The 22906-nt window shown below is 43.5% G+C and overlaps 1 protein-coding gene across 2 annotated transcripts; it reads left to right on the top strand.

Moving 5' to 3' along the window:
* Positions 1-2755: 2755 nt before the first annotated feature.
* Positions 2756-22254, top strand: ppm1bb (protein phosphatase, Mg2+/Mn2+ dependent, 1Bb). 2 transcript variants are annotated; one of them, XM_042078491.1, is made up of 6 exons: positions 2756-3131; positions 11718-12565; positions 14215-14332; positions 15480-15591; positions 15701-15758; positions 17098-19289. In XM_042078491.1, exons 2-6 carry the CDS (start codon positions 11735-11737, stop codon positions 17437-17439), a joined length of 1461 nt encoding a protein of 486 aa, XP_041934425.1. In that variant the 5' UTR covers positions 2756-3131; positions 11718-11734; the 3' UTR covers positions 17440-19289. The 2 variants fall into 2 exon arrangements, with proteins under 2 accessions (XP_041934425.1, XP_041934426.1); XM_042078492.1 differs by lacking the exon at positions 17098-19289 and adding an exon at positions 20026-22254 and having other exon boundaries at positions 2759-3131.
* Positions 22255-22906: the final 652 nt, after the last annotated feature.

The following is a 22906-nucleotide window of genomic DNA, read 5'->3' as shown; positions in this document are numbered from 1 at the left end:
GAAAATGCTCCCTCCCCTTCTGCTATGTAGCCAAGATGGCATCCATTAAGGACGAAAACGTTTTGACTGTTATGAGTGCACCATCCGGGTACTTGCAGTGCACTTTGTGTCGTCGTCAGAGTTTTCAGTGTGAATGCACTCATGCAATCAAATTCGGTATTTTAAGTAGGCTACAGATGTACAGAAGGGAAGTAACTGTATTCTCTGAATAAGAAACTGGAAGGCAGTTTGGGGAGTCCATGGGAAGGCTAGAGTAATTTCAAATATACACAGAAGAGATGTTAAATTATTAGTGCTATAGGTAGGGGATTTCACACAGTGGCCAATCAACAACCAAGCCTACAGTATTTACCGTCAAACTCAAAATCACTAACAAAAACATCACCAACAGAACAGCCTTCCTTCATAGGTGTTTCATTGAATTAGGCAAATTCCAGACAATCGATGTAAATGTCTGTGTTGATAGAATAGTGTAAGAAATACAACTACCCTCGCATCGCGTTGCAATAGTTACACTTTGTTCCCTGAAGTTGGTAGTAGTCATTTAAGCAACTCAGCGGCAGACTGATATTACCAAGGCTACTACTAGGTATCCCCATTGGAGTGCGCTTTACTGTTTACTTTTCGGCGCAGTACTACTAACCGGAGGAAGTATAATTCCGCCGCTGCTAAGAAACTAGTCCCTCAAAATGTAATGCGATCGTTGAAATGCAAGGATAGAATAATGTTAGAAATAAAACTATCAACACAGACATTTACATCGATAGTCTGGCGTTATAATTTATTTGCCTCGGGTGTACTTTGGAGTGGGTAAGACTATTTTTAGTGGCAGGCTAACACATAACGTTGACTTGCGCTAGCCTAGCACCTGCGAACTCTGCAATTAGAAGGACTGGATGAAACGTGTTGAAAACGGTCTCCACTGATAAATATCACACTTGCTTACTTGGAAATGAGGTCCTATGTCCAAAATCCTGAACCACCCCTTTAAGACGAGGTGATCTCAGGTATTGACTTGGGACTATATTGGGGCAAAGCACTGCTACTTGGGTGCAGAGGTTGTCCGTGATGTGTTGCATGATATCTGTGCGAAAGTAGCAGTGCTTCGCCTGTGCTTCGCCCCAATATAGTCCATGTTAATGTTTATGGCTTAAAACAGTGATTTATTTTGATGTAGTGAAGTTACCCCTTAAAGCTAGCTATATTCAGTTGTAAATGCAGTTCAGTTGATGTTGTTTTGGTACCACTCGTTATAATTGGAAAATAGACCCTAGGTTTTTATACTGTAGGTCTGAGTTTCTCTTTAAACTGATCTAGAGGATTGTGTTCTTTAATTTGTGCTCTAGAGGATGACACATGTCAAGACTTCAAATCAATTCAATCCAATCCAATTCAATTCACAAAACTATATTTATTCCCGAGGGGACCTTTCATCTAGCCTGACGTCGTCATACTCAATTCTAGTCAGAGTCTGATACCGCTCCATTGGGACATGATTATGGGGCATGTTTCAATTTAAATGGGGGGCTGGGGGGACGGATGAAGAGCAACGAAATAGCTTACAGTGAGCTGTAGGAAGAACACCCGAACCATCCTTATTCTCCACAAATGCCTTAACATTGTTTTCTGGTCATTGGGAGCATTTTCAAGTAGTTTCGAGTTCAGAAGGTGAATAGCCTCAAAAGTAGTCCTTCAAAGTTATTGTGGTATTTAGACACGTGTGAGGCGGTCAGAAGGAACAGTTGGAACTGTGCCAACTGTACACGTGCAGTTCCCATTGTGTCAAATGGAGTTTGGCCTGTATAAGACTACAGAGCAATCAGACTAGCCTACAAAACTGCACATGCAGACAAATGAAAGGTTTATTTGTCATATTTGAGCTGATGACAATGATTATATTCTGTTTTCTGTGCTTATCAGCAAATGACCAATTATCTGATGTTATAAAAAGTCAGACCCTCACCCCATCTCGAAAAGAAAGTCTTACCAAATTCTAGCATCCAGAACCTGATCCTGATGATTATGTAAGGAGACAGATATGCTATTGGCCTGGGATACCCAATGTCCAGGGGTGAGAGCAAAAATATAAAAAAGTGGCAGTTTGTTCCACTTTAGCTTACAAATACCTCTTTCCTCTCACCAGAACCAAAAACTTCCTGAAAGATTGTTATGCTTTCTTTCCCAAACTAGGGTGCATAGTGTAGCCTACTAGCTTTGTTGCCTTCCAGTCTTGATACTGAATCCAACTGACAACTTGTCTTGGTGCAAACTCGCATTCGATAGATCTAGAAGTTACATGCTTTTCCTCGCCACTCTCTTCATCTGTGTCCTATGATTCCTTGTATAGCCTACCAGTCTACATTGAGACAGATTTTTTTTTTGTGACTTGGGAGGCCTAATGACTTTATTTATAGGCTATGTATGTATGTATGTATGTATGTTCTTGAATTTCCCCTAGGGATCAATAAAGTATCTATCTATCTATCTATCTATCTATCTATGTATATATGTTTGTTTAATCAGTTTTTCAGCGAATCCATGAAACGATAAATTGATTTTAATTATTTGTCAGAAAGATGACACCTACTGCAAGATTTATTCACAAGTTGGACGTCTGCAAATATGGCAACGTTAGTGCGACAGTGCTTTACGAAGGATCATAGATGACGTTCTCTTCACAAACATTCGCCACTCGTAGCCTACTACAGAGACACAGCTAATAGCCAGGGGAGTAATCCAATCATGATACACCCTCTCTGGAATTGTAGTCCAATCATCAAACTAGCAGGAGAGCAAACCCTCCCCTTAACCAGGACTCTGAGCCGAAGGATAACTGGCCCTTCAATGGACGAAAAAACGTTCCTCGGTCTTAAAACACGACCTAACTTTAATATATATTAGAATATATTTATACGATTTAATGTGGAGTTTCTCAGTGGTGTCAAACATGCGTATATATCCACGCAGTCAAAGAAGAGGACCACCGAAAACGGAGTTAACGTTATCCTTTTTATTTTAAAGTCAAGCTTGGTTGTTATCGAAGCATTTTTCCACTTAACTTGCTAGCTAGCGAAAAAATCCTTCGGACAGGGGCTGGCAACAGGACGATCATCAATTTGATTCCTGAAATTGTAAGTATCAAAGAATGTAACGTTATGAGGGGAAACTAGCTAGCAAGCTAGCTCACGAGCTAGCATATCTTGACATGGCCTCAAGATGGCTAGCAGGCGTAGCTAACCTCTGTGGAGCTAACCAATCAGACAGCAAGCTAACAGTTACTGGCCTGTGATCTCACTGGTGAATGGGTTTCTTCGTGTTGTGTAATACTCAAACAGTGTACTTTCAGTCCCCCCTCCCATACTTTCAAGCCACGTAAACCATCGCTCGATATGTTATATTAAAAAATATAATTGTGTAACGTGGTGTTAGTTAAAACCATAGATTGTATTAAAACGTTAACCTAACTAGCTTGCTAGGTAAATGCTAGCCAGCTTTATTGGCTTATGTGCCATCAACAAACATGCGCGCATCAGGAATAATCCAATCGGCTCAAGTATAATATTAGCCAGGTGCATTATGTAATCAGCTATGTTTCTCCATGTTTATATCCGGAGCACTCCTAGCTGCCTTACATAGAGTATACATTCCTCCCCCTCAGTTCGTGGGCCTTCTAGTTAGCGTCGGTTTGCCCTTGGTCCTGTCTGAACTTTTTCTCAACTGATTTCCTACTACTGGCGGCTGGTAACGGGCTGCACCTAGCTCGAGGCTTGCTGGAAACGTCACACGCAGTCTTCACCGGTCTGTCAAAAACACACATTTCAATCATGTTAACGCAGGTCTTTGGTGGTTTTTGTCTCTCTTTTTGATGGTTTGAAATGTCACACATCAGTATATACTGATTACATTGTCGCACCACAGAATATAAATTACTTAATTGAAAGCAAGCTTGTGGGCTAACTAGCTACCAAGCTAACGAAAGTTAGCTATTATTTAACGCTAGCTAACGCTACCTAATGTCCTGCAATGAAACTGGTATGGCGCAAGGGAACAGTGGGGAGTGATTGTTTCCGTGTTAAATTCACATGTCAAAGTATGTGACTTAAATTAATTATGACATAATTCTGTGTATTCATTTCTAGTCCAATGACTCCTTTGAATGTTTAAAGAAAATATTAATTGTATTGGTCTGCACTTAAAACATAGACAAAGATATGCAATATGCACCTCAACTGAACAAACACCTTTCCTGAGAAATCGAGGGAGTAGGCTTATCTTTTTTGCGTGGAGGTGACTTAAATCTGAAGAGGGTCACACACACACCTTTTGAACAACTTAGAATAGACAGGAGCAATACATGTGAAATGTAATGGTAACAATATTATCCTGTTATCCTATTCTGAATGTGGAAGGGTATAAGTTGGAGGGAAAGGCCATCATGTTACGAAACTTGGTGATATGTCTCTTATCAAAATACTTATAGCTTATGTGAAGCAAAGGAGTGGTAAAACACGTCATCATGTCGTTGTGGTACACTCATGTTTTTGACTTCCATGATGATAGCCCCCCATATACCCCTTATAGTCTTGGTGGCCTGTATGCTAACTTTGGTCATGGAGGTGTGGTGACACTGAGCCTTGTCGTGTTGTCAAAAATAACTGTTTCTGTCTGTGCTCATGAAGTGAATTGGGTGCTGCTGTGCAAACATGTGGACAGAGTGCTGTGTTCACTATAGACTACGTAATGGCATTCAATTCTTATCAATAGGGCTACCCGTGATTTTCACCAGCTACAAGGCAAAGTCACACTGATAAGATTGTTCGAGCTGAGCATGTTTTATAACCATGTGGAGAACATCTTGTCAGCCACTGTACACCTGTTTCAAATAGGGATGCACAGTATTGGACTTTTTCTGATAATCAATATGCCGATAGCAACGGTGTGACTGAACAAAAGTACAAATCTGTGTCGGTTATGTGCATAGGATATTTGTGACTATTAATCCCTGATGATCCATTGAGCTAATGAAGTGTAGTGGCTGAGCTGTAGAAAGATGCAGAGTGGTAGAGTCATGCTCATGAAGAGGGAAATGGGAGCAGTATTAGACATACAGATTTTAGAGAGCTTGCATCCTTTTAGACTGCCGTTGTGCCCTCTTATTGGGATTATAGGCTAACTAAGAAGGAATTACAGTGTGCTTAATTTACGTATGACTTTATGATATGACGATGACTAAATAAAAAAAAAGATGAGCTAAATAATCTGAAATCATTCCATGGGATTCCCTGGATCATCTCATCAGCTCTAAACCCACATGTTCCATCCAAAGGAGTAGATTGGCTAGGAAGACGGGGGTGGAGCAAGTGTCTCTCCCCTTCATGCTAGGTGCGGTGATGTCATGGTGGTACAATGAGGTATTTGGAGTTGGGCTAAAACCTGGGCCAGTGAGCGCAGACGTTGGACGCTGCTCTGTTTCTCTCAGGCATCTAGACCAGAGGTGTTAGGCTGATGGTCAGGGGTGGCCCTCTAGGCTGAGAAGTCCTCTGCCAGCATCACAAACAGAGAGACTGGAGGAGACGCTTGACGTGACCAAAAGCCCAACCCAGTGAGTCGTGTCTGTTCTGAGCTTGTGCTGTGCTTCTCCTGAACCAGCAGTTATGCAGCAGGTTGTACGGCTTCACTTTGGTCATCAGATGACTTGTTCTCACTATTGAGTTTTTTTTTGGAAGGTTGAATGCTTACTTGCTGTGACAGTGCAAAATAATTGCTGTGACAGTGTAAAATAATTGCTATTTAATATAATGACGGTTTTCAGTTCAAAATCCAGATCAATTTGATGTCCTTGCTATTTGTACGAATCTTTGTTAGCCTTGCTATGTTGGACTGAAATGTGCCATTCTTTGTCATAGCTGTTCAGTCATGATGAACTACCAGATTGGTAGAGCCCTCATATTAATGCGTCATAGTTTTTGGTTTCATTTAGCATCTGTTCTGTGTGTCTAGAAGTTTTCCTGCTATTGCCATTGGTCACTGTACTTTGATACTCAGTGATTTCTAAGCAGTGTGGACTATGTCATTTTTGACCTTTAATTTCCATCAAAACCATATGAGTAATGTCACTTGCACTGTCAAACAACATGAGATGTTTGTAGGACATAGGCTAGATTTTTCTAGTATATGAACTGTGAGTGCTAAAGCATCATTGTTCATAATTATTAGCTCCCTATCCAGTCATGTTCGGTTGTAGCCTTAAGCTTATATCTATTTGTCGAATTTGCACATTTTTACCACTACTGTCATATTACATTATTCAATTTAAGTCCCTTTGTTTCTGTTACATTTTGAGTCCATTGAACATGCTCCGATATTTGTCAGTTACTAAACACCTCATTCCAATATCATGGACGTTGATATGGTGTGGCCTGTAGTCATCATCTAAATTCACCCCATACTCACTGAAGTGATTTATATGTGCTGCTGGCTTTTGAGTCGGTGTGACCTACTGCTGTTTTTTTGTCCTTGTTATCATCACTTTATAATAACAGCACTAGCAGTTAATGGGACATTTAGCTGGAGAGAACTAACTGGTCTGAATGGCATCCTTTACCAAAGTCTTCTGTACGATCCATCACATGACATATTTGTCAATTAAGGTTGCATAGCTGTGCACTTGATTGTATGCGCCTATTGGCGTGACAGAGGCAGCTGTATATAGCCATATAGACCCTTTCATCAATAAAAACAAAAACAATGCCTGAACGTTCTATTTGGGCCCCAATCTACTTCCTCTGCATTAAGATAACATATGGAATGTTAAAAAGGAAGTCTTGTGGGGCCAACTATGATGCTGATAATGGAACAATCTTGAAAGGGTCCATAGGATTAGTGTGTCACTAGTATATTGTTTAGTCTGGTCAGCCACACCACAGTTCTCTGTCTTCTCTGATGCTGCACATTCCCTCAACTGTAGTGAATGTGACGTATTGACTCTATTCTTATCAGATCACACTCAGATCAGACTCATCAAAATGAGCAAATTAGCTGTGTCCATGTGAAATAATAGATAAAATGGTGAAGTTCCATATTAACTAATAGTCTGTCTTACAATCTCTGAAACTAAAAATGTTTCATAAATACAGCAAAATTACATTACAAACTGCCATCGGAGTACTAATTTAAAGTGTACAACTCAATAATCTAGTGCCAATCCTGGTCAGGTGCCAACCTCCCTTTACCTGGTCAGGGTTAGTGATAGTTAAATTGTGTTTTTCATATGACCAAAAATTCCTGAGACGCTGATGAGCGCTGTAGGAGAAGGAGAAGTGTCTTTCTTTCGGAAAGCTCTTCCATCAATAGCAGCCGGGTATTTGTTTATTTGATTTTGTTCCTGTTTCCCACTTTAGCGCTTTATGGACAGACAGCACTAATAGAGTGAGTGGTGCTGATGACTCCGCTTCAGGGAGGGTCATTACAGGTTTTGCCCGGTCAGCTGGACTGTTTTAGGAAACTGTTTTAAAGGACTTGTTAATGTGTTGTACTCTGTTTCTGGAGTGTGCATGGGGGATTTTGAAAAAAGATGTGTGGTTTAAGATTTCCACAGTCTTTGATTGGATGGGGATGTTTGTCGGCAAGTTGTTTGTATTGACATTCATTGCAGACGTGTTGGTGTTTGAATGGTATAGTGCAGGTGCCAAGAGTTTTCACAATTGTGTTTTTCATTGCTGCAGACGGATGTAATGCCAAATAAGCTATAATGTGAATTTGTATGTTTTTAGAGTTGATGAATGTTAGACGATGACGGTCTAACTAACCTGGAATCAAGGCTATTAGGGACCACCTGTGAAATCTTAAATATCTTCTTTAGTCTTCTTTGGCAAAAAAATGTGAAGGCCCACACCAAACCTCTCCTGAATCATCATTGTTGGTGTGTAGAATAATTTTGACCCAACTTTTTTTTGTCTGGATCGCAATGTTATGCGGGCAATTGTGGGCGTATGGAATTTCACACAACCACACCTAATGTTCCGGTAATGCCTCGATAAAGATGTTGGCGTGCATTTTTGACACAGTAACTTGTTGCGATGACCTTTTACGTCTACCACAACTTCAGCACTCAAAGAACAGGCCTTGCTGGAGTAGAACATTGGAATTCCGCATCACTTTTACTTCCTGCCTGTTAGATTGTGACTCAGTTCTGCATTAGGATTATGATTGTCATGTTCTTACCTTATCTTACATTTTTCTTTTGCTTCCTTTGTCACCATCACTTTTTAATGGAATACAACCAAGTTGGTAATCAAGCCTTTACAAGCGAACCTGATTTTTTTTTTCCTAATACTAAATTGTTGTTGGTGAAGAGGCCAATACAAATGTGTCTTTAAATGAACAACTTGGATAATTGACCTCTTAATGGCCGGGCCAAGAGTGTAACCTTGCCTAGGACAGGATCCTGAGGACCTTTTAATCCTTTCAGATAGTAGAGGTCCGTCTAAAGCTCCCGTCTCAGCTCACATCTCAGCTCACATCTGCTGCGAGGGTTGTGCTATCTGCCGAGCATGTTGTAGGTTTTAGGGTGTGTAGGGTTGCGTTATGCCTAGTAGGCTGTGTAGGGGGTATGGGGAGTGGAATGTGCTCCAGATGGACTCTTGTGCTCCTCATCGGGGGATTTGTTATGGATAGAGGGCTATGTTTTCAGATAGAAGGGTGTGTTGCTGAGGGATGTCTTTGAGCCGAAGAATGAGGAGGGGTGTGCTGCGGACAGAGCGGATTGTTGTGTTGTGTGAATGGGGCGCAACTTGTCTGTGGCGTGTAACTCAAGATGCTGCCGGCCCGGGCAGTATAAATAACCTGGCACTCCGTGAGCCCTGAGACCATGACATGGCACAGCAGCAGCAGCAGTCCAACCCCCTGCCTAGCCTCTCTCACTGGCCCACTCTCCGCACCTATCTCTGGTCAGGCCCTGCCCTGGCCCTGTGTCCAGGCCTCGGCCCCTCCCTGTCAGTTCCACCACCCACTGACTGCTGCAGCATCAGCAGCCCCCCCCCCCCCACACACACACACACACCCTGCCTTCAGTGGTCTTTTTTAGGAACATGCCTACCATGCTTGTCGTGTGTGGAGCTGAACCCAGCCCACGCTCCTGGGGAGAGTTCCCTCAGAACAGGCTACTTCAACCAGCAGCATGCTGGGCAGCACAGTGAAGTGTGGATAAATGGTCTTCAAATGCGTCAGTATTTGATAGCTGTCCGTTGTTTACCCGTGCGTGTTTGTTGAGAGAATTGTGTCATTTCTTTTGCTGTGTTGTTGACAAGCAGTCATTGTTATGTCAATATCTACTGGGCGTCCTTTGCATCTCGGTTCATCACTGGTGAGCAGTAAGTCAGGTTGTTGCTGGGTGCCTCTTAGGCTGACCTCCTGAGGAGTGAGAAGCCATGTGAGGAGATGTCTAGTTGACTGCTGGACACTGCCAAGGGGGCAGGCGAATTCCCGGAAGTAGAAGAATCAATGTAAGCTGGAGGGACCACTTCTCTGCTAACCCCCATAGAAGCCCATTCATTTTAGGATTTAGGATACCATAACTTCATATAACATATTAGATTGATAGATAGATTGATAGATAGATAGATAGATACTTTATTGATCCCCAGGGGATCAGTATCCTGTGCCGATATTGTAGCTTTTGTGTAATCTACATAAACAATAAATAGCAAAACAAGACTCGACTACCTCGTACGTAACATTAGGTTCCCGTAAGAAGAATGTTTAGCATGTCCGGTTGTAGTAAAGCTAACGCACCGTAGGGGGATAACCATATTGTTTGGATAAGAAGCTCAGTCCAGCCAGAATGGAAACTTATGAACAAATCTATGTAGCCTATAGCATTGTATGTTAAAGTAAAGCATTGCATAGAGGCAAGTAAACCTAATGAAAAACGGCACTAACGATAATAATTTCAGAGGTTTTCAATGGATTGACCGTAGGTCGCAAAAGTGGAAAGAAGATTAGCTTCAAGGCTAACTTAACTTTTTTGTTTTGTTTTAGCATGACTTTTTGAAGATGATCATTTGTGGTAGCTTCAACATTAACACGACTTGGTATCACTTGTGAAGATGATATTAATAATAATACATAAATAAATGTTTAACTTTGATGACTTTGAAGGCGAAGGAAGTGTGAAAAGAATTTCTGTGTATCTATCATATGAGTTACAAGATTCAGTTCGATGGCTAACGTCACAAAGTTAAGTGTAAGTCTGCGCAGTACTGAGGGGACCAACTGAAAAATCGTTCTATTTGACTCCGTGCCCTCCCATTGAAAACGGAGTCTGTTCGTCCATTTCTTTTACTGTCTATGGACACTGCCCCCCGACCCCCTCCCCATTGACCCTCTGATCCTACTGGCTCTGGCCTGCTTGGCTTAGGCCTGCTGTCCCCAGTCTGCGTTTGCATAAGGCCGCCTCTTAGCCCGTAGTCCATATATGAGCCTATTTGTGGACGTCTGTAATGGTCTTAGCGATGGAGGTGGCTCAAAGCGGCTTAACCCTTAAAGGTGTAGGTTTTTGAACATTCTAAGTTCCGCAACAATTGAAGGTTCTAAAATTCTATGTTGAATTCAATGAACCCAGATATTCTTTAGAACGTTCATTTCTCAACATTCCCGTCACACCGGTGTGACGGTACTCCTTTAAGGGTTAAAGCCGTTTCGCTCTCTAATCCGGCATGCAGATGGAGATGTGTGGCACCTGGCAGTGATGTGACATTTGTTTACATTGGACACTTTAGTTGTGTCAGTTGTCTCCTACCTACATTACACCTTATGATGTGGAGAAAGCAAATACAGTGTGTCTAAGGAGGCTGATGTGTGATGCTGATTGGACTCTCCACGCTTGACTTCACAGGACGTCAAGCTTTAATTATAGTCTTAACATGTCACTGATTTCTGTTTGTGTTTGCATCAATTATAACACTAGCCACGTTTACATGGACTTTTTTTTTTTTTTTTTTTTTGTCATTCCGATTGAACTATTCCGAATGAAAATGTCAAGTCGTCTGTTACACAGTGTACGTTCTATTCTGATCAGGTGTGTACAAGCGCTCTAGAATCTTTGGTCAGAATAGGCGTTGCTGGTTTACTTTTCCTTACCGTTTACATGGCTGTTCAATCGGAATAAGAACGGAATACACTACCACCCCTTTCATTCCGATTCAATCGAAATACACATATAAATACACATATAAACACCTTGATCGGAATAAAACTATCGATTCGATAGTTTTATTCCGATCAAGGTGTTTATATGTGTAATTTTTACTCCAATTCAGCCATTATTCCGATTCCAATCAGATTAAAAGTTTCCATAAACCTTCCTACTAAGGGAACAATCAGACAGGATCAGCTTTTTGCATTAAGGTGTGCCTTTCTTTAGTTCAACTCCAAGCGTCAAAGTGCCCACGTTTTTATGAAAACATGTTACACCTTGTGTTGTATAAGTGTCAAAGAGCGTCCTGCCTGTCTGTCCCTAAGTCAACCTATCTGCACATGTTATACCACCCCTCCTTTCTTTTAAAACAATGTTGTCCTTAAGCCTTATGGCAAAGTGTGTAGCACATCACCAACACATGAATTGGCCGACATTCTCAGCTGGCGGTCACAACATTTGGCCTTGCGCTTCTCTTCCGACCTCCCTGACCTCCACTCTTTCCTCTCTCCTGAATCCACAGGCCTCATGTCCTGAGCTATGGGGGCATTCCTGGACAAGCCCAAGACAGAGAAGCACAATGCACATGGCGCTGGCAACGGCCTCCGCTATGGCTTGAGCAGCATGCAGGGGTGGCGCGTGGAGATGGAGGATGCGCACACGTCCGTGGTAGGCCTGCCCCACGGCCTGGACGACTGGTCCTTCTTCGCCGTGTACGACGGGCACGCGGGCTCGCGCGTGGCCAACTACTGCTCCAAGCACCTACTGGATCACATCATCTCCAGCAGCGAGGACTTTGGGCCGGGCCCCGCCGACGTGGAGGGCGTCAAGAGCGGCATTCGCTCGGGCTTCCTGAAGATCGACGAGTACATGCGCAACTTCACTGACCTGCGCAACGGCATGGACCGCAGTGGCTCCACGGCGGTGGCTGTGCTGCTCTCGCCCGACCACCTGTACTTCATCAACTGCGGCGACTCGCGCGCCGTCCTCTGCCGCTCAGGCCAGGTGCGCTTCTCCACGCAGGACCACAAGCCCTGCAACCCGCTGGAGCGCGAGCGCATCCAGAACGCCGGGGGCTCCGTTATGATCCAGCGCGTCAACGGCTCCCTGGCCGTCTCCCGGGCCCTCGGTGACTACGACTACAAGTGCGTGGACGGCAAGGGGCCTACCGAGCAGCTGGTCTCGCCCGAGCCGGAGGTCTACGAGATCACGCGGTCCAACGACGAGGATGAGTTTGTGGTGCTGGCGTGCGATGGCATCTGGGATGTCATGAGCAACGAGGAGCTCTGTGAGTTTGTGCACTCACGTCTGGAGGTATGCGACGACTTGGAGAAGGTCTGCAACACAGTGGTGGATACCTGCTTACACAAGGTATGGAAGCCTACAGGTTGTATGACTACTCACAAAAACATGCCTGCAAACACTAGCTTGAAGTTGACAGTATCCATTTGCAAAGTTAATTCCCACACTGCAATATCATAATAGACAATATACGCTTATTTTGAATTTGATGTCAACAGCATGTCTCAAAAAAGGGTGGGCTGGAGGCATCAGAGACCTGGGAAAGCTGTGTAAAGCCAAAGAAAACACACAGAGGAACATTTCACAACTAAATTAGGTTGGCTGACACAATGATTTGGTGTAGAAAGAGCATCCAAGAGGCAGTCTCTCAGAAGTAAATATGCAGCGATCTTTATTACTCTGAACCTGTGTGGGCAAATAATGCAATGTGAAGAATTTTGGGATTTCATCATCTACAGTTCATTATATCATTAAAATATTTAGACAATGCAGAGAAATCTTTGTAAAACAAGGGACAGGGCTGAAAAACAGTATAGGCTTATGTTACACGGTTGCCATTTTTTATATTTTTTTCGCGTGAAAACGAAGCTTTGGTTTTATACAGTTTGGAGACTTGCTGTAAGTAAATGGAGTTGGATTTCTTCAAAGAAGTCACGAAAGTGAAGTCACAGAACTTTTTAATTTCCCAAGGGACAAAGACTTTCATCGGCATGACAAGGGTATTGGATGGTCGTGATCTTTGGGGCCTCAGATGGCTCTTAAAAGCAGACTGGTTTCTGTTAAGAAAATCATTGTATTGGCTCAGGAAAGGCCATTGTCTAAGAACAGTGTAATGCTCCATCCACAAATGCTCCTCTACCATGCAAAGAAGAAACCATATTTATACTGTCCTGTGGTTAGACCAATCAATGGAAGTCATGGGCTCTGCCTCAAATTTATTATTCAATTGATACCGTCCATTTATTATTGCTCAGTTCAGAAGCCAGCATGTATGATGGTATGGGAGTAAATTAAGTGGCTATGGCATGGGCAGATGTAGCACATCTGGAAGGCACAAATATTGTTCATATGCGGTCATCTAGATAACATCTTTTATTGAATATTTGAATATTTGAATATTTCAGGAAAACAATGCCTAACTGCATTCAACACCTATTACAGTAGAATGGCTGCATAGTCCAAGTGCTAAAATGGCCTGCCTGCAGTCCAGACCTGTCACATTGGGTGCATCAAGGAGCAAAAAACATGATTACGAAGACTGCAGACTGTTGAGAGAGAAATACTATAGTAGGCAAGAAAGGGACAGCATTTCATTCTCAACTCCAGCAGCTGGTCTCTTTTAGTCCTTAATGTTTACAGACTGTTTTTAAAAGAAGAGGTGAAGTAACACAGTGTCCCTGTCCCAACTTTTTTGAGATGTTAATGGCATCAAATTCAAAATGAACATATATATTTCCCCCCCAAAAAACAGTTGATACATTGTTGTACTATTTTCAATTAAATATAGGGTGTATGTGATTTGTAAATCATAGCATTCTGTTTTTGACTAACATTAAAGAAGAAGTATTGTAGAAGTATTGTAGTTACATTCCTTGAAGTAAAAAAAAGTATTGTAGTTACATTCCTTTTTTGTCCCTTGACCCTAACCTTACGAAATTCATACCCAAGCAAAAATTGTGCATACAGTTTAGATGCATTGTATGACTGTGTGCACTCAGGGAAGTCGAGACAACATGAGTGTGGTGTTGGTGTGTTTGCCCAACGCACCTAAAGTGTCCGAGGAGGCTTTGAGGAAGGAAGCAGAGCTGGACAGCTTCCTGGAGTCTCGAGTGGAAGGTAAGAATGTCAACCAGCGCAGGTCTCACTGGTGTGTCCGGAAAAACTTTTTTTTATTTAAATATTTTTTTTATTTGTGATCGCTTTATTTCACCATCACAAAATGTAGGTGCACCCCAAATTTTTCATCGTGGCACATTTAACGGCACAATTTCAAGGTCACCTTTTTATCTCTCTCCATATTACATTCCGTGTCTGAGTTGTTGTCAGAGCATGGACCGGGAATGAACAGTAGGCCTAAATTAACTAAATTCCATAGCCTAGGTAGGTTAGCAACACAAGTTGATTTGCTGATTTGCACCTCTCAAGTTAACATTGCTACTCGCTACTTATCACGACAGCTGCAGGTTAAAAGCTGCGTGTGTGAAAAAGACACACAGGCTACGGGAAACACCGACTGTCATTCTTGAAAGTAGGCTATATCGATACTAATACAATACAATAAGTATTGTGACGTTCCTAATTTCAGGGTATTTCGATACTTTTGTAGTATTGGTGCACCATGTAAAGGCGAACAAACGCTTAGTTTGTGGAGAGACAGCAGATGCGAGGAAAGTCTAGGCGCTTTCCTTTATGACATTAGGTGCACCAGTGCGACCTAGGAAAAATTTTAGTCCCACCCTTAAAAATTTTGGTCGCACTCTAGAGCCCTGCATCACCTCTTTTTCACACGTTCTTCTATCATGTCTTCCAGTGTTCTACTTTGTGATTTCCACCAATGCTGAGTATAACCTCAGTAAATTATATGGATATTTGTACAGTTACTAACACCTATTAGACATATTTGTATCATTATGGAGGCTGTAATGTCTGGCACTAAGGTGGTAAACTTTGATTTGGGGGCTGTTGTGTGGGCTGATTGTAGACATATTTTCCACAATAGAGCAAATTCCACATTATAATTCATTTGACAGAGACTGCTGAGCCATGTCCTCAGTCAAAGCTGACCGAGCATTAATACAGTCTCATGTGTTCTAAACAAATATGGCTCCAGCATCTTCCTGGAAAAGTGGAAGTTATGCTGTATAGATTAAATATGAGGAGCCATCCTGCAAAATACATTAGCCGCCATGCACCCATACATTAGCAGAACCCTGTGTGGATTCTCATTGATCCGGTCTCCTCTTGGCCACTACTTTGTCTCTAGATATAATGGAAAAGTCTGGAGAAGAGGGCGTCCCAACCATGGCCCACATCATGCACCAGCTTGCCAAAGAGAGCATCCCAAATTTACCACCAGGAGGTGGTTTCAACAGCAAGTAGGAACATCTCCACTGTTTTACCTCAGCCAGCGTCATGGCCTCACATACTTGTGTTTGTTTGCTTGGACAAGTCTCACCTCTGTGTCTGCCTTGTCTCCTCCCCCAGACGTAGTGTGATCGAGGCAGTATACAACAGGCTCAACCCACAGAGAGAGGAGGATGAGGTGAGTCTTACACTTTCACTCATTTCTACCCATTCTGCCCCCTTCATATTAGTAGCTCTAGTCATGTTCAGCTTCTCACAGACTTCAGTGGTTTCAGGAGCCATAGTTCCCCAAGGATTGGTTCTATTGTTGCATTTGTACAAGTTGTGTTTGTGTTTGATTAGTGAATACATTTTTCAAAATGTTACTAAATTCACCTCAATCACAACTTGATGTATCCTCACTCTGGGCAAAGGGGAATTATGTTCTACGTTCTCAACCATTTCCTTGGATGGTAACAGTTGTTGGGACTGTTTATTTGAAGAAGCAATCAGGCCAGACTCTACAATTTACAAGTGATCACTGAGTCATAACTCCCCTTTACATTCAGAGCCAGTGTGGTGAAACATGTGTGCAGTTACATTATCAGAGCTGAATCTTCTGCTCACCACATTGACCCTGTGTGTTTGGCTAAGTTGAGGCATGGGCCACAGGTTTCAAAAGGGGTTGTAGACATTGGCTGTGCTTCAAAATGACCATCACTAATGAGAATCCAAAGGTAGGTTGGTCTGCACAGCCATGCTTTGAAAAGAGTGTAATTTTGGAAGTCCTCAATGAGCTCTATATTGTGAATTGACAGTCTAGAAGGAAGAGTTTCTTACAGTTTGATTTTGATTTTGTGAGTCTATCTCCAATCCCTGTGTTAGACCCCTTAGATCCAGTCCCCTCTCAGTGTGGGTACTTCAGGTGGGTTGTCTGTGTGTGAGGTGGGTGGGGGTGTGTGGCGGGGAGTATCACAGTGCATGTTTGTCACTTCCTGTCCAAGTCTTGTGTTGTCTGCTCCCCCCGCGTCTCTCACACGTGGGTGTGCACAGTTGGCTTGCTGGTTTGGGTGATTGGAGCAGTCCATCAACATGTCCTCCAGACACACACATATATACACACACACACACACACTCACACTCACACTCACACTCACACAGAGAGGGAAGGGAGCAGAGAACCCAGCCTGCACCCAGCCCTCTGGTGTCCTTTACCCTCCTAGAGGGCGCCAGGTCATGCCAGACAAGTCTCTCCCCTTACGCACTCATTCTTTTCTTCTTTCTCTCTCTCTTGCGCTTGCTCTCTCACTCTCTCATGCTGGCCTTTCTTTCTTTTACATTCTTTCTTTCTTGCTATCAGTCTTTCTCCCTTCTTTTCCTTCCTTTGCTTCTCTTTCATTCTGTCTCTCTTCCTCTCCTTGATCTCCATAACCATCTATCTCTCTCTGTTTCTCTCTCTTCTTTATCTTCTCTCTCTCTCTCTCTCTCTCCCTCTCTGCCTCCTACCTCATTGACACTGGCCCGTCTCATGACCTCAGGATGGCGCGGGGGGCTCGGACGAAGAGTCCTCGCGGGCCGCTGCGGCCGCCCACCTCCTGGAGGCGCTGCGGCAGTTCCGCCTCAACCACCGCGGCGAGTACCGGCACGTGCTGGAGGAGGCGCTGGCCAGCTACCGCACACCGGGCTCCAGCTCGTCACAGCCGCTGCCCACCTCCTCCTCCTCCTCTTCCTCCTCCTCCTCCTCCTCCTGCCCCGACAACAGAGAGGGAGAAGAGGACGAGAACATGCTCCGCTCCCCGCCCCCCTCCCCAGCCTCCGAGGAGTCCTCCGAGGAAGAGCAGAAGCCTCAGCCAGACCAACCCGACAAACCCACTGCATGACCTCCACAGTCCTGTGGACACACACACACACACACACACACACACACACAACCCCATACACACACACACACACACTCCATCCTGCTCCTCCTCCAGCTGATGTTTAGACTCAGTCCCCCCCCCCCCCACCACCACCACCACCACCTCTGTAGAGTGTGGTACGACCGGTGCTGATGACTGATTGTGATTTTTGTTATTAGCATCAGTGGTTAGCCTCCCCGCAAAGAGCTCAGAGACAGTCTGGGGCCAAAGATCTTTCCCAACTACGACTGTACTACACAACATGGTCACTGCTCAACACAATTTACAGCACTGTATCTCCAGTTACCACAATCTACCATTTCCACTTTCCAATAGCACAGTGTACAGCTTTAGCAATATTCCAAGGCTACTACCATTTTTAGCAGTCTGCAATGCTAATTTACCAGCTAGAACGGGCCACAACCTAGACAACTGCCTCACAAATTACTTGCAAGTTTGTACAATCTACAAACTTTGAGGCCTCAGTTCAATTAGCTCAGTCCAAAGTTTGAACACTATCGTAGTTCACAGTCTAAATAGACGTTAGCACAGACTAAACACTCTCCTGCTGGCGGAGTCCGCAGTCTAAACATTTGCCCTTTATCAGTGCACACCATAAACTTGCTCTTTACAATACAGGATTCAGCATAAACCTCCCCACACTCACCTTTCCCAGTGTACTGCTTACACACGCCCCAGCTGTATCCCCGGCCTGTATCTCCCGAGTAAGCGTAGTCCACACTCTTATCTCTTCCTAGTTGCAGCTACGCTCTCCAGCAGTGCTGTATGGATTGACATGTGCATCTACCCCCAGCAGAGTGGGGAGGTTAGGGCGCTCTCCTCCTGCATGTGCTTTCTGACAGGCGGGTTAGCAGTGCATTCAGGGGTGGGCCGTTGTGGATGATGGGGTGAGGGGGGGGGGGGGGGGTCAGTAGATTAAGTCTTTTCCAGTGTTGATGCATGCAATAAACATATGGGACTTGTATTTCTGAGAGAGAGCGAGTGTATGTGTGTGTGTGTGTGGCTGTGATTTTGTGTCAGTGATCCGATGCTTAGTGTTTTGTGTTTGTTTATTTGTTTGTTTGTTTGGGAGGGGGTTGACGTGGTGGTAAAGGCATTTGAGAGATGTGTGATGTGTTTTTATTAATGTGTATACACAAATGGACTACAGTCTCAAATATGCTGACTGTAGAGTATCATAATCCCTTGATAGAGGATCCAAAAAAAGCACAATCAAAAATGTATTAGCACTTAACCTGAGATCACCTGACAAGGCAAGTCCAGGAACCTTCTGTGAGCTGCTCCACATCCATCAGATTAATATGATGCTTAGAAACAAACTGCAGTTTGACTTAAGTGCTCTTGGGCTCGACCTGCACTAACGGCTGTCCCAGCCTGGAATGTGTGTGTGTTATCTTGCATAAATTTGCACTCATGCTCAGACCAGTGTGTAACCAAGGAGCTTTAATGCATCTGTTAGTAGAGATGACCGTTTTGTTTTGGGGGTTTTGGTTTGTTATGATTTGTGGTGCATCTTTGAAGATGTTTTTTATGACAGACATGCCTGCTCTTATGAAGAATAATCCATCCGCTCTTCTTGTCGGCATCAATAGCTCTGTCATGCCTCAGGACTGTGGAGCTTTGCGTCCTCGCAAAGAACTTATCCTGCGCAAATCATCTCATTATCACAAGAGTCACTTCACCTTTTGGTTTCTAACATGAACGCATTTGGGGGCAGTCTAAAGGGTTTGAGGTCAGAATGCAAAAGTATCCATGTATTTTGTTGCTGTTTACCAGAAAGGTTTACAAATAAATCTTGTTGGACTATATTTCCTATGCCTGGGTTGTCTTCCTTTCCCAACTTTTTTTTTAAAATTTGTGTCTAATTAGGTGATCTTGGGTCATAACGAATAATAAAGGATTGTGAAATAGAAATAGATAGAATAGAAATAGAACACTTATGATTCTAAATGAGTTCACATGGTGTCTTGCATGTGCACTGGCTAAAGTGAGTGTGACGTGAAATGTGTGGTTTCTCAGTAGAGAGGGTGTCGTTTGAATTGATTGGCTCCTACTGAGAAGGGTACATGGCCTTTACATACACACCATTTGTCCAGTTTATGTTTGCTTATGTGTCTGTACATATGTTCACTTTCTTCTTGTTTGTGTTTAACTTCTTATTTTGATATTTCATTTATTGGGTGTATGACATCATATATATGTATACCTCATAAGTAGCTCTTCCTGGGTTGAACTATGCTCTGGCACATTTGATACAATGTGGGTTTAAAAAAGGAAAAAAAAAAATTACGCTTTGTTCATTTAGTACTTATAAAATTTAATTTGGGTCATAAATATGGAACCTGGTCAATTCTGTTTGTGTATATCACAGCTCTGCTAATTGAGCAGAACCTCAACATTTCCCATGCGCACTAGACATGAATGATACTTACTTACTTTTCTTTTGCATTTATTTTGCGTTGCTTTCCTCTGCAGTCTTGCTCTTGTCTTTTTTTCCCCCCATTGGTCTCATTTCTTTGTCTTTGTTTTTCTCCCCTATGGCAGACTGGTGGCGACCCGGATGACCCATGGTAGCCTGAGTGATGGTCACCTCCCATCATCAACACCAGAATGTCCTCAATTTTACACAGAAGAAAATGTCCCCATTCTGTTTTTTTTTTTTTTTTTTTCTTTTTAAGAAGAGATTCATAGGAAATGTTTTAAGCCGTGTTTGGCCCACACACAAAGGAAATGGCGCACACACATGCATACACACACCAACACACACATGGTCGAATGGGCTGGTTTTTGAAAGTTGCAGTTTTGTACAGTAGATACAATATTTTTTTTTTTGTCCTTTTTTGTGATTTCCCCACCCTTTCCTCACACCTGCTCCCTTGAGACTGCAGTGGTGCATCAGCGATTCCATGAGGGACTTCTTGGCGTGACACGATGTGGAACCTCCAGGAGGTGTGGCTCAGGTGTCTCCTGTGGTGCACTCTGGGAAATTTTTTTGGGGGTGGGAGCCTTGCGAGGCAACACGGTGCCAACACATGTCCAAGTCTGTTTGAGGGGTGGGGGGAGTGAAGTGGGGAGGATAAGGCTTTAAGATTCCCCACATTACTCTTTCTTTCTCACAAACACAGACACACGCAGATTTCACACAAACTGTCACACACCCCCCACATTGTTCAAACCTGGCAAAGACAAGCTAGTCCAACATGGTGCTGTGTTCAGGCTTCACATGTCTAGTGCTCTCCACCTCCCCTAGCTCCACCCACCCAATTTCTTCCTGTAATTCTTCTCGCAGTCTCTGGCTGTAAGGGCACATCAGCACAACACCAGCGGCGCACTGCGACTGCCTCCCCCTTTGCAGGTGTCTGTTCTCTGGTCCCGACTGCTCCACGCGTACCCTGCATGCCGATGTTCCTCGCCTTGATCATCAGCGGAGCTGCCTGGTGCTGGCGGTCTAACCCCAAGGAGAGGACCAAGAGTGGCCGAGGGCTGTGGAGGATCAGCCGATAGCCCTCACTGTCCCATGCTCCATCCCTTCCTCCCACACTTCCTCTGTGTCTCCTTGACCTCCAGCCACAGGACTTACTTCCTCCATCTTGCCTTCTGTTTTTTTTCTCTCTTATCTCTTCTCTCTTTTTCATGGAACTGAGTTGTAGATTTTAAAATGGATGGTTTTCTGGGGGGGGGAATGATTAAGCATTTTAATGCTCTTTTGAGAAAAGAGTCAAAGGGGGGTCAGATTGTAATGGATAATGGGTAATGTTTGGATTGCACTCACATTTGAATACAGAAACCTATATATGGAAATCAATAAAATATTTGAGAAAGTTAAGATTGTTAGAGTATTTCTACAGTACAGTGCAGATATGTTTGTAGATATGACTCACCTGAAGTGCTCTGAAAAAAAAAAAAAAGACAGAAGTTGATGTGTAAAATCTCTTCTCTCACATGATCTTTTGTTATATTTCTCGCTGTCTTGGGGCAGCTACCACAGGGTATTATGAGGCCATTCTGAGTCAATGGCCTGCGCTGCCCAAAAGCCTCGCAGCAGCGAGTGACCAGCTACGGCTGTGGCCGATCTGACTGCAGACCCAGAGGCCCATATGTACAGGACTTAATCCCAGCTGCACTACACACATATACATACATAAACACACAAACACATACACTTGTGTAGAGCACTGTTGTCTAGTAGTTGTATGTTGATCGTGTGTTCCTGATGATGGTGGTGACAGACTTTGTGCACCATGCCTCACAGCCCCAGCTGCAATGTGACCTGTCCTTGGGCAGACCGTCTGCTGGGTTGTGTACATATATGTGGAGAGTGGGGGGTCAAGCTTTCTCTCGAGGGCTTACGAGAACTTTTCTGAAACAGTGAATGGCCTAACCTGCCCCTGGTGTGTAGCTTTACAGTGAGTGTGTAGATTTATCACATGATTGTATATGTCTGTAATTTTCCCCATTGGTACACAAACAGCCATGAGATTAAAATAAAGTGTTTTGCAGAATGGATTTGATTGAGAGGTTGTAAAGATCTATTTATCTATTTTGTTCCCCGATGACCACTTCCTGGATAAACACAACCAATGAGTAGAATGATTAATGCAACCAAACATTTTATTTATTCCTCAATCATTTATTTACCCCCCCCCCCCCACCCCCCCACACACCCTGCTTTCCTTTTCCTGATGGTTCATAGAATGAGGTGTTACATTGGCAAACAGATTCCTTATCTCAATCTGCTATTACTAATAAAGGATTTCTATTGATTGACATTGACACCATGTGTGGATTGTCTAATAACCTGAAAAGTATACTTTTGTTTATTTACATTTGGGCGGGATTAAATGTTTTCTTGTGTGAATTGAATAAGTTTGATTAGTCTTAACAGGATTGTTTAGCAATTTCTTGGAATACCTTCAGAGAGAGCAGCAGAGCTGCCAGTCAACAGGTGAGGAGGTGCTAGTGCTTTAGCGGCGTTCCAACACTAGGGGGAACAGGAGCTGCAGGGATTTCATTGCTGGCCTGTACGGGTTTGTGTAGCAGTGCCACTTTGATATGAAATGTGTAGGCGTGTGATAATGGAATCTCCATTACATAACTCTGCAGAAGGAGCGTGAGCATTTACGTAATGTATAATGTGGCAGGGTCCTCTCTTCTCTCTTCTTTAAGAAGTTTGAGAGAAATGTAAGAGCATCTCATGCACTTTAGAAACTTTAACGTAAGGAACATGATTGATTCTGAATCCACATCATTAAAGTTTTATTGTAGACCTGAGCACTGCCTCATATCAATAAACGTGTCCTGGGTGGTGGGGATAAGTCCATAAAAAACTTAAAGGCAATTTCTCATTGAACTGAGGTGGAGGGTGAGACAGCCATCTTCCTCCCCTCTCTCTGTCTCCATGAGTGTCCTGTCCTCCCCCTCTCCC

This window comes from Alosa sapidissima, chromosome 22 (genome assembly GCF_018492685.1).
Source record: "Alosa sapidissima isolate fAloSap1 chromosome 22, fAloSap1.pri, whole genome shotgun sequence".
In the NCBI taxonomy this organism is placed as follows: Eukaryota; Metazoa; Chordata; class Actinopteri; order Clupeiformes; family Clupeidae; genus Alosa; species Alosa sapidissima.
Note: the sequence above shows the minus strand (reverse complement) of the source record. Positions and strands in the feature narration are given on the sequence as shown.